At 41.2% G+C, this 12,827-nt stretch overlaps 1 protein-coding gene across 2 annotated transcripts in view; it reads right to left on the bottom strand.

The window, feature by feature from the left end:
• The window catches only part of LOC103154587 (tumor necrosis factor receptor superfamily member 19), a 22,921-nt gene extending 10,123 nt beyond the window's left edge, over positions 1–12,798 (bottom strand). The window contains exons 1-5 of one of the 2 annotated variants that reach the window (XM_007575920.2): positions 12,595–12,797; positions 11,409–11,499; positions 10,346–10,459; positions 4,000–4,178; positions 3,819–3,904 (exon numbers count right to left, since the gene is read on the bottom strand). In XM_007575920.2, coding sequence (XP_007575982.1) covers positions 3,819–3,904; positions 4,000–4,178; positions 10,346–10,459; positions 11,409–11,474 — 445 coding nt within the window. In that variant the 5' untranslated portion in view covers positions 11,475–11,499; positions 12,595–12,797. Of the gene's footprint in view, positions 1–3,818; positions 3,905–3,999; positions 4,179–10,345; positions 10,460–11,408; positions 11,500–12,594 lie in introns of both variants that reach the window. The other variant, XM_016662857.1, reaches the window with a different exon arrangement.
• Positions 12,799–12,827: the final 29 nt, after the last annotated feature.

Here is a 12,827-nt window from a genome sequence, read left to right on the forward strand (position 1 = left end):
AGTCGTACTGCTGCTAAAATAATCCAACATGAAGGGTAATAAAGGAAAAATAATGTTATGCTCATCAGCTCTTGTGGTCATTTTATTTTGGAACAAAAATTTAGCCAAAAATCTATATTTTTGTGCTTCTGTCTCTAGACAGAAGCACAAGTAAAGCACGCAGATAACAGCTGGTTAGTTGTTCAGAGTGTCTCCTCGGTTATAGCATCTCCTTATTAAATTATGTTGTGCTGTACGTCTGAACTGCTTTGGTGCAAAATGAAGTAATTAAGGCTTTAATTTATGCATTTCCTGTATGGACTTGATCTGGTGACATAACGCTTGACGGCAACAGAAGCACTTCCCCTTCAGCTCAGATTGAACCTTCGTGTCAGAGCTGACTCGATTTGTGTGCATGTAACCACCTCTTCTCTGGCAACACCAAGCATGATTATTGCTGTAAGGTGCCGCTTTGACAGTTCGCATATAGCTTGAGTCAGACAGGAGGCAGGACAAAGTGTTCTGCGATCAGCAGCTATCATGATCCCACACGCCTGCATCGCAGTGGCTTCAGTGAGTGTGAGTTTAAATACTGGAACTGCTGCTTTAAGCTGCTGGAAGGCTGGAGGCTTTCCTTTTTTATTCTGGGAAATGAGATTCATAAATTAAATACTGGAGGATTTTTAACAAGTGTTTTAACTACATTTTGGGACCTCATGACATCTGAGAAGTCCAATTTTAATATGTGGACTATATATGGAGGCAAGGTCTTGAAATGTCTGAAAAAGCATTAAAATAGTTTTCGGGTCTGAATATCTTCAGGAAAAAATTAGCAATTTAAATAGTATTAATTTCCAGACTTTCTTTCTTATTTAATAATGTAGAATAAACAAGTAAATCTACAAACACATTGTTTTGTTTTTTTTGTTTAGAGTTTTATGTCTGAGTGAAATTTATTTACCACATCGCAACTTGAATTTTTAAATGTATTAGAAGTTTCAAGCTGTGTTTTACAGAATCTGTATATTCCATAAGATGATTCAGTCCAGATTGGAAAAAAATTAAACAGAATTGACCTGCATTAGTCCTGGAGGCAAAGAAGTACAAAAAAAAAAAAACAACAACTGTGAAATACTCTTCTACTCATCCTGAACTAGAAGTTAAAATGAAGAGTGTTTAACAAAGGTGGAGTGATGAGGTCTGATCTGCCACTTTAAATTTTTATATTTTAAAGACAAAAAGACATAAGAAGCTAAATGTACAGCTGGTTCCCTGATGGAGTCGGTGGTTTTGAATCCAAAAGAAACTAAAGGAATTACTGTATCATACCTCCATGAGAGTCATACATCAGCTATGATGTGTTTATAGACTGGAAATGGAGGGAAATCTTAGTTTTGGTAACAAACTACAGCCAATCGAAGTAGTTGGTTCCTGTCTCTGTCTGAATAATCGGTGCAATGTTAAAAAGTATTCTATGCAAGTAAATGATGGGTGAAATGTTCATAGAACGTATTAAAAAAACTTGCAAAAAAAAAAGTGAAAGTGTTGATAAGTAGGAATGTTTGAATGTGTAGCATTCAAGATGTATATCATAAAAGGCCAAATTAAGACTTTATCTAATGGGGAACAAAAAGGAGACTTCCACAAGTCGTCTGATTAACTGGCAGCAGCTCAGTAATTAGTTTTACTTGGATAAACAAACAAGCAATTTATCTCATTCTAAGGAATGAAGATTCAGATAAGATCAAACCTTTTTCAACAGATTTTTCAGCTTTTTGCTTAAAGGTTGCATTAATTATGCCTAATGGATGGATTTTATCACTTTCATCTGCGAATAAACTGAAAATCATTTAAAATTCCTGACCTGCTGATTTATGGAGCCCATGGTAATAAAGTCTGTACAGGAAGAAGCTACCAGAGAACACGTACAGGTTCAACTCCACATGGGACGGTGAACTATTTCAGCAGATGAAACGCATTACAGAGGATGAAGAAATCCATAAAACACAACCTCATTTTAACTCTAAAAAGCCACTGGGGGAAGAGAGAGAAAGAAGGAAGGAGGGGTGGGGGAAGAAGATTTACAGTCCACCCCAGACTACAACTGCTTCCCCCTGCACAGCTGCACCGCTGCCCCGGGCCAGGGTGGCCTATTAGAATGATCTGCCCTTTAAGTTTTCACCATCCTCCTCTAGATAACAGCCGTGGACGGGGGTGAGAGGCGGCTGGGGGGTGGGGGTGGCAAGACTTTCAAACATTTGGAAATACTCCACTGAGAGTCCCTGTAGGAGCGAACCACCGGCTATGTTCCCACACACAATGGCCATTTTGTTTCACAGGCCTCCTCCAGTATCAAAACGGGAAGCGGCACAGATGGACAAATGAGCAGACAGAGGGAGGCCTGTTGTCTCAAGGTCAGCGTACACATCCAGGTTTTCTTTTTTCTCTTACCCACATCAATAAAGAGGCGAGATTAAAGGACAACACCAAGAGCAGCCGGTCCAATGACGCCTCCATTCTGCTGTGCAAAGACTGCAAACGTTGTTTAGGCGATAGTTCCCCTCTTCCAACACTTAAATAGTCAGTAAAAGCTCCCTGCAGGAAGTCACACTCAATTGCCAAAGGTAAGAAGTTCATTTGCTTGTTGGTTTCATTTGCAATCCTGAAATCATACGATTGCTCTTGGCCAGGAGGAAGAAGTTAATAGGATGTGCATCCTCATGGAATATGAGCTGTGTATTGCAACACATTCCCAGTTTCTTTTGTTTAAAGCAGCAAACCCTGAATTGTTGCAATTGGTGTTGAATCAAACAAACATGCAGTATTTTTCCTCAACTGTGTCTTGAAAAGGATATTCACATTAAACCTTTGGACTGTTCAGTCTTAATACAACCAAAAAACATACCAACAAATTGTAGCGCATAGTTGTGAAGTAAAAAAAAAACTTGTACATGGTTTTAAAAATCTGTGAAATGTATGCATTTGCACCTTTCACTAGCAGTGTCTCCAAGTCTCTAAGGTTTGGACATGTAAGCCTGTGCAAAATGTTTCTACCATGTTCTCCCTGAAATGTCTGCTGTGGTCCTGAATCTTCATGATGCTGTTCAAACTGAAATGTAATTACTTGTGTTCTTTGTTTACTGCCTGGGTCATTTCCAAAGGTAGTTGGATTGTATTTGGTGGTATCAGATAATGTGAGGTAAAGACAAATCCACGCTTTTCAGATTGTTATTTGCGAAAACCTTTTGCCTTTTTCCTTACACTGCGTGTTACTTTGAAATTTGTAGCTCTAATGTTACAGAAAGATTAAGGGAAGTGAATACTTTAGTAAAATGTTCTGTTCAGGGACATTTTCTCATTTAGCCCAAACTGAGCACTGAAAATGAGTGGCATGTTCTATAACCCAATATAATCCCATGCTGGCAAATCTTAGGTAGCCATTGCAGGATCCATTTCAGCTCTTCAACTTCCCAGCTTTGAAATCCCAGCATTTATTTATCTTCGTAACATAGCTGGCTGCCTTGGTTGGACTTAGTGAGTCAAACACAGCTCGCTCCACCCTTAGAAAGTTGTGGTTCTGGTTACTCTTGAGGACTTTGTGCTGGCATGTCGAGTGTGTGTTTGTGTTGGCTTTGTTGTGGCACTGGGTTTTTGGTTCCACTCGCATTTGGCAAGAAGTTCAAATGATTGTGTGTTTGTGATGGTGGTGTTTGCTTTCTGACTTTTGTATCTCTGTTGTTTCATGTTCGAACATCTCCTGCTGCGGATTGGGGAGTCTGTTTTCTGGGAGCATTTCAGGCCAACCGTTAGGAGCGGTCAAATGATTCAAAAGTGCTTACAATTGGGCTCGTATGGAGGCGGAGGGTCCCCACAAGGTATGCACTCCATGTCCTGGAATCCACTTAATTTTGTTTTCCTATAAAATCTGTAGCAGACACAAGGTTACATGTTTAGTAAACAAAACAAGCATTTATTTTCTACTATAAAATTAGACAGATTGGTGTTTGAGTGCTCTCTCACCCCGGCAGACAGTCGCCACACACGGCGTTGCTGGTGGTGGAGCAGTTGCCCTTCTGGAAGCGGTTGATGAGGCCACAGTCCAGACAGGGTTTGCACTTCTGCAGGCTCCGGTCCTCTTTGAAGCGGCTGCTCCGACAAGGCACGCACCGGGCATCCTCTCCATAACCAAAGCCACATTCCTGGGGGGATTAAAAGAGAAAAATACACTGAGTAAGAGGCGGCGGGGTTGTGGGGGGGAGTTGGTTGATTTGGGCTGATGTGCAGATGGTGAAAGGGGGAGTTTGAATGTGAACTGCTGGGGGTCCTGAAATTAAAGAATGATCTTAGCCCGCTGGGTTAGAGGGTAACAATGGCCTGCCTCTTTTGAGAGTCTATCTTACACAGCCAATAATCTCCCTGACTCTCTCGGTATGAATGAGTCGCCTTCCGCTGCAAGACCCAGAGGGGCCGTGCATTTGAATAATAAAGCCGTTGGGGGACACCCACTGTTGTATTATCGCAGGTTTATTGCTGTGTTTTTTAAACTAGTCCCACTCCAAGCTGACTCAGTGAGGGCCCCGTTGATTGAGAGGCTGGCTAGCTTAAAGGAAACGCTTCAGGAAGAGCGCAGGGATTATAAAGAAGTAGATGGAGGGAAAAGCATATGAATACTTGTTTTGTGCTCCACCATTAAAGGTGCGTTTATAAAGGCCAGCTTCTCTTGCACGTGTGAGCGATCTAATGCGAAACACTCCTCTGCATTAGTTCGTTTCAGCAAACATTTCATGCACCCTACTGCCTAGTGCGCTTCTCATTTCAGTCTCTTTCGAGTAAAGCTTCACAGTAATGTCCTACAGTTTGAACTGTAGTCTGAGATATCCTAATGATTTCTTAATAAAAGTGGTTTAAGGTCATGGTTATGTCTTTATTTTAAGTAATGCTAGCGTGATCTGCTTAATAATTTGGAAAAACAAACCATTAATATGACGTTTAGCAAAATGCAAAAACATTTTCTGCTATGAATTTTGGACAGTCACTCTGTTTAGAAAAATACAATGAACCACCTTAGACTAAGTCACTTCATCCTCCAAAAAGTCTTATGTGGATATTTTAATGGACAAGAACTTAAGAGAAATAGGTTTGGTTAATCAGAATTATTAATGCGTTTATGTTTATGTCAGTCTTTGACATTCATGTTGCAACTCACTCAATTTTATAAAGTTTATTGTGGCCGATTCCTTCCTGAGCTTTTATTGTGGTGTGACACATCAACATCTTCACTGGCACATATTTAGCCCCCCCTTTATGAACGTCCACATCCCCCTCAGCCCCAAACCTGAATCCTGAAGAAACCCTTTATGTTGTGAGCTAAAAACAAAAGTGGGTAATAATACTCAAGAGTCTAGAGAGATTATGCCAAAACAAAAGGGCAAAGATTTTGTGGTATAGATTTACCAGGGTCTCACTTTCTCAGACCTATAAAGATAAAATTACAATCTGGCCACTGTGCATCTCTCTTCCCAGATATCCATATCTCTGAAGCTCATGGTGACCTTGACAACAGCTAGACATTTGGATGACAGCTGATATTACTGTACACCGCACAGAATGAAAATACCCTGCAGAAATGACATCATACATTGTTCATTCATTATCGGCTCTGTGGCAGCTGAACTCCTGTGATCCAGGATCCCCACATTGCTCTCCAGATCCTGGAGGACAGGCATATATCATTAAAGTGAAGGTCAACTTCAAAAAAGAACTTCTCTCCTCGCCCGTTTCCCGTTTCACTGGCCTGGCATGCACTCCGGCTGGAATGTGGGCAGAAGACTTTGATACAGTGGGGGTTGGGTTTAGGGGAAATAAAAATGGAGGTCGGAGGCAAAAATGTGATCTTGCTCGGGCACAGAGAGGGAGGATTAGAAAGACGGCCCTTCCAGCCAAACACATGTGAGCCTGACATTGAAACCTTGAGCCGTGCTTGGCCAGGTGGCCCAGATTGGATCGGCCTATTGCAGCTGTTCCTCTGCGCTCTCCATAAAAGGCTGTACAATGCAGCAGGGCAGAGGAGGGCACCGAGGAAAGAAGAGAGGGATGGCTTATGCAGTAGGGAAAAAGACAAATGAATAAGACTCATCTTTGCATGTCATAATCTTTGGTTTTGTCAAGACACTTGATTGAAAATGGACTTGCAGAGGAGTGATTGCGGGATAGGGCCTGGTGACCTGTTTCCACATGAAGGAATGGGGCCTCAGGATGATTCAATCCAACCAGGCCCAGCATTGGCACAAGTACTGTTCATGGGGCACCACATGTCAGGATGGGCCGGTGCTGCGTAGACACAAGCAGGTCAGAGCACCGAAACAAAGGGGAACAAAGCCAAGTCCTGCTCCTCATGTACAGACCGGATAGGTTACTAAGGAGCAACGTCATCTTTCTTTTATAACAGGAAACAAGACACAACAGAGCTGACACAGGGACAGGAGAGGCTCACAATATGTTTACTTCGGTAAAAACAGTTTCCTTATATCAATCTATTTTCATAGAGTGGAAAAATATGTAATTACTTCTGTTTTTGTTTTTAGACCATAATTTGTGTAAGAAGTGTAACTTCTCCTGTTTTTAGGCTTTGTTTAACATAACCTATAAAGCTAGACTCTATTAGTTAGTCAGGCTATCTGCTCAGGTGGCTAGTCTGCTAGCTTTACAGACATGCTGCTCATAGGATGCCAGCTATAGTTTTAAACAACATTAACTAAATAAAAGTTATGACTTTATGCTTCTTTTGACTGGAAATGAATCAGAATTCTTAAATTCGTCTCTCTGGAGCTGTAAAGTGTAGGTGTCATTTTTCAGCCAGCTGACTGGTAGTGCGTGGCCAAAGGGGAGGGAGGGGCAACATCACATTACTCCATGCTCTAAAAACCCTGAAAGTGTAACTTCATGAAACCTTGGTGTTTCTTGATAGCAGTTACCGGCCCACGAAAATATCAGATTGAAGGTCAGCACAACAAATACTAACGACAGTTATATGTAAACATAAAATGTAAAAGGAATTTATAACTGTGGCAAACATTAGCTACTTTAAGCAGCTTGAATTTCCAAAATGTTATCAGACTCACAGCTTATCAAAGGTTTGGAGGTAGAATGGTAAACCTTCATGGTCTCTGTCCCGTATCGGAAGGTGTAGATGGCGTCAGCATAAACAAAATAGCAGCATAACAGCTTGAAGGTCCTAAACTACATTATTTTGAGAAAGTAACTCTGTTTTGGCCAAATCATCAGCTGAACCAGATAGGAGAGGACAGATCTTCTGGCGAGTAAAGGCCAAAATTAAAAAAACAAAGAAACATGTCACATTGAGTTTGTTAACTGCAATGGTCTCTTTAAAGTACACAATCTGAAAAAAAAAAGGCACTTTAAAAGAAATCTACAGACAATGTATCAAATTATGCATCAACCACTTCTACACACACAGATAGAAACTACTTAGAAATGGCTTTACATGCCCTCAGAAACCATGAAAACAAAATAAAATAAGCAGATGCTCAACATCACGTTCCCCTGCATGTCCTATCTCCTGATCTTGTTTGGCTGAGACTGCCAAGCATAACAGCCATGTGGAGGGGAGAGAGGGGCCGAGCTGGCTGGGTCCTGATGCGTGTTCAGACGCACAGATATTTCTGAGATTAAGAGGGAATCACGGTAGGAGAGGGGCGGGGGGTGGCCGGTCATATGATCCTGTGATGAAACAAGTCTGAAAACACTGCCAAGTCCGTCGGAGCAAAGTTCTGTTTAGCTCATAACACAATGAAACCTTTTTTGTTTAGAAAGACTCTGAAAACTTCTTCAGATGTAAAAATTCTGCACCAAATGGACAACTTTTCTGCTGCTTGACAAAAATGAATATTTGCGAAGGCTTTTCAGCCAGCAGCACTCAGAGGTTCTTTGTCTTGGGATTGCTGTTGTAGGAAAAATGGCCATCTTTCTATGCTACATATTGATGTCACATCAAAAAAAAAACATGTTCCTGACATTTCTTTGTTGTTATTTTTTGCCACTGGCATTTTTCTAGAATGCACTGGAAGGCCGGCAAGCCTTTCTTCTTCCAAAACCGACAGAGTAACAGGCTCTGAATGAAAGCTGGAATGAAATATGTCAGGGAGAGAAAGAGTAAGTAGTCATAATGGACTATGTGTGGGTGGCTCCTCGAGCAACAGTTAGCGCGGCGGTGCTAATTGATGTTTGTCAGAGCAGCTTCCAGAGGCAAACGTCCAGAGCAAACTGGGCCACATTCCTCTGAAATCTCTATAGCAGCTGCACAGAGGGACTCCAGAAGTCCGCTTCCTTCCCCACCGGGTCAAACCCCCATCGCTTTTAGGGCTACTCAGATCTCTGATCACAAGCTTTTCTAACGCTGGGAGTCTTTCCCCGGGTCCCAGGCTCTGGTCTTCTCTTTGAGCCAGCATCCCGCTACCTTCAGAGAAAGAGTGAAGCGGCCAATTATTAACCAGGACCCCAGGGTGGCGGGCAGCACTCACGCCTGCTGAGCAGGCAAAGAAACTGGAGGATCACTGAAGCATGTTACTGAGCACACAGTGCATGTTTGTGTGCTTGCAGATTAAAGGCGACAGGGCTGAAATGTGTTCAACAGATGTAAAGCTGAGGGTAGAGAGTGTTTTCATCTTTCATTTTCCTGCTGCTAAAGTATTTTTGTTAGAAACATCTGCCTAGTATCCAACCACACACCAAGGCTGCAGATCATAAAGTAATACAAACTTCTGATGCCCATTTTATCTCTGTGTGTTTGAGTTCATTTTAGAGTCCAATTAATTACCTGCAGTAGCTGGTATCAGAAACAACTTCTTTAGAATATCACAACCAAAGAAGGTCCTCAGCTAAGGTTTGGAAATATATTTTGCTAAAAAGTCTATTTCATCTTTTCTTTATATAAATTTATATATTTGGCACTAGTCAAAAGTGACTTGCACTATTTGCTTCATTACTATTCCCATAATTCAATCCATTTTATCTGAATTTTATGACATAGCCTGACACAAATAGCTTCTAAAGGTAACGTGGAAGGAGAGCTTTTTTTCCCCCCCTTTTCTTTTTTGAAAATTTTACAACTAAAATCTGAAAAGTGTGTAGTGCATTTTTTGCAGTCCCTCAGAGTACAATGATCTTTCACTGGAATTACAGCTGTGAGGTTTTTAAAGCATGTCTCACCAGCTTTGAACATCTAGAAACTAAATATTATATCTATTTATTTTCAAAGCAGATCTCTGTCAGACTGCATAGAGAACTTGAACTTTCCAGTTTTGTCAAATCGGATGCTTGTTTCTGGTTGCTTTCCTGCGTAAAGGTAAACCTCAGTCTCAAATCTTTTTACAGACTGCTAGGTTTTTCTTCCACTGCTTTTGTATTAAATTTTATCAACATTTCTGACCAGATTCCTAACCTCTGATGAAGAAAAGCATCCCAATAGCATGATTATGCCACCACCATGTTTCAAGATGGGTTTATAATAACTGTCATAAGACAATTGCGCAGATTACATAACACATAGGTAGAATCTATTTCCGAACAAGTTGCCTTCAGAAATCAGATGAACTTGATTTTGTAAGGGGTATCAGAGTAAAGGGGGCATTGTGCAGCAGAATGCCATACTTGTCAGGTATTCGTTTAATAAAAATTAAAAGCAGGGTCCCTTTTCTACCATTTACTAATTGTGCACTAGTTTTTGTTGGTCTAACCCATAAGATTCATTGCCACCTGTGGATATAATGTGACAAAAACATTTGAGGGGTATCTAGATTATTCTATGTCCTGTTTATTTGGCTTCCCATCACTGCCTCCACTTGCCAGGTTGGGTTAGGTGCTGTAATCGGCGCTGCTAGAGAGGAAAAGGGCTTTTTGCTCACCAGTCCTAACTGACACTACAGAGGCCTGTTTGTACAAAGCTCACAGAAAGCTGCGGCTCAGGGGGTGGAAAAGACTCTATTCCCTGTTGAGAGAGCTGCAAGCTTAGGCATGGCTTGCTTCAGAGGGTGAAGACAATGAGTTGGACCGGGCGCGATGGGGAAAGACAATGGAAGCCATTCAGCTGGAGGAGGTCAAAAGCATGGGTGTGACTGATTAAAGAAGGGCCGTCATCGTTGGACAGAAGTTAATAACGGTTTGGCTGCTCTCTGGATGAAAGGGAGGAAGCAATAAATGTGATGTGAAACACTTTTCTCAAAGTCCTTGTGATCGATTCCAAAGACATATCTTACATTTGGACACAGGGTGCTGGGTAAATCTGTCTAACAGAAGAGACAATAAAAGAAAATAAAAAAAACGTATTTCAAAACAGTTGTGCTCCAACCTTAGAAAGCTCCTGTCCTGCATCGCACTGTTTGCAGGGTTTGCAGTTCCCGAAGCGGTCCTTGTACTCCTGCTCTCTGCACTCTCTGCTCCCCTCCATGGCTCCCACGCTGATCTGAAGGGAAACAGACATTTGGTGAGAGTTAAAGATTCCTGCGTTTCATCACCACTTCTGTCCGTGGCAGATAAAGACAACCCCTTCCACAGCAGCGCATCACTTTGTGTCATAATACTTTAAGTCATTGCTTAAAGTCACTGCTGTGGACTCCTTTTGATAGTAACGTCTGGAACAGATGGGATGTGAGGAGATCAAACCTTAATGAGTCCTGTGGGAAACTTTGTAGCTGGCAACAATACAGAGATCACAGAAAAACAGGGAGTCTGGGCGGCAGATATAATCATAAAAGCTCAGTGGATAGGGAAAATATGGCAGCATGAGCTCAGATGGGAACTCTCAGTCTCCTTTTCAACACTGCAGGACACACAGTCAGCATATGCAGTTTATAAAAGATAACATGTTTTAAAAAGTCTTGCACACTGGTTTCTGTTAGAAGTGTTTGCAATGGCATGTTTGAGAAGGTTTTAATCACAGTTATGTGTTGCCCCTCCCCACCTGTTGCTGTTGCTACCTGGACGAAGGATAATTCCCGTTTTCCTCATTGACAAGAAAAGCGGTTTTTAGAGACGTTTCCGTGAATTAAAAACATCAGTCATGCCACAGAAGCTAAAGGAGTGCCACCCAAAAACCTGCCGCCCACCACAACCCTCCCACAAATGTTTCTGTGCACTGGTCAGCTGGCTGAAAGGAGGCTACTACACTTTTCCCTCAAAGAAAGACTAATTCTGGTGGTGGAAAACTAACAGAGCGGCTCCCGTCGCTCCTACAGCTACCCGAGAAAATAGCCAAACTAATTTATTTTTGCCAAGATCGATGTCTAATAAACAAAATACCCATACATACAGTATGTTACAGACAGCATAACAGTGATAATCCATATATACTTTAAATAATGATAATGATAATACAATTAATCACAAATGTATACAAGTAAAAGCGTTCCTACCAAAGCTGAGAAGACGATATGTGCAGCTAGCAGGAGCGACAGGCTGTGTGGAAGCCTCCAAAACATCTTGACGGCCACCTACTGCTTTGAGCTGAAAGCAAGGACACATCAGTCAAATCTTTATATTCTCCTGTTAAGAAGCAAAGGCATTTTTGTTTGGGACAATATGCTGAGATCAACAAATAACGACTAATATGACGACTTCAATCAAAATATGACTATAAATTTGCTTTCCCCTTTAAAGTGAAATACCACTGTGAGTCCGGGTTGTTCTAAAGTAACTGTGTAGAGTTTGGTGACCAAAAACAAATATGTAACACAGAGTAAGTTGTTGATTTCTTTGATTTAAATTTAAGCATGTGCAGAGAGCATGAACATGACTGGAATCTGGAGGTAAGAACGCTTTCCAAAAAAGAAAGCTGAAATAAAATGTAACATTTATAAAAGTCACATTACAGAGTGGTATATCTTAAAGGAACACATTTTAAACAACACTGAATCTGTTTATCCTACTGAAACTATCACTTAATAATAAAATAAGAGTAGTTTTCTAAATTATGATGCCTTCTTATTTAGATTTTTCACACCCTGCATAGTGGTGGGGTCACATATTTGGACAAAAAAAAAAAAAAAAAAAAAACTGAGCAATTTAGGCAAAATTTGTATAAAACTCTTGGTATTTGTGACACATTTTTAGACAAACTGATGGTAGTTGTTTGACGGGACTTGAGTACAAATACAACAAAAAGAACTGGTCAGGATTTGTTTATTTTGAATAAAGGACATAAAAACAATAAATCCCTTAAGTCCAAGTCACTGAGAAGAAAACTGTCATATTATGGGTTTGTTCCTCATATTACAGGTTCAATAGTTTGAACCAGAAGTACAATGAATGCACATGTAAAGCCACCCCTTCATTTTATTTAGTTCAAATATCTTTTTTGAACTAAATAAACTATAATTCACATCTCACCCTGCTTGTTACTGAATGCAACTAATCTAAAATTAATCAACAATTCCTAAATAGCAGCTCAAAAAATGTAGCCACCAAGAAAACAAACAAGAGGACTGAATTCAGTGCAGGTTTGTTATGGTGACTTTTACTGGGATCTGCGAAAATCCAACTCTGTTTCCCGTCAGTGAACGACGCATGAATGTCCCAAGCTGAACTCAGCGCGTTTCTTACCTGATCAAAAAAAGAGCAGGCTGTTGGTTAAAGATCCCAAAAAGTGGACAGCAGACCGGCGAAAGGCGTGTTTCCCGCACCGGTCCGCTCACCATGTCAGCGCCGCAGCTCCTGCACCGCACAGCACCGCACAGCTCTGCTTTGAGCTGCAGCAGCAGCAGCTCAAGCGCAGATCAAAGGCGGGGAGAAGGGGCAGGCTTTATGGATCTGATCTGTGATCAGCCAGCCTACAT

The sequence above is a fragment of the Poecilia formosa genome, unplaced genomic scaffold (assembly GCF_000485575.1).
Source record: "Poecilia formosa unplaced genomic scaffold, Poecilia_formosa-5.1.2 Scaffold392, whole genome shotgun sequence".
NCBI lineage: Eukaryota > Metazoa > Chordata > Actinopteri > Cyprinodontiformes > Poeciliidae > Poecilia > Poecilia formosa.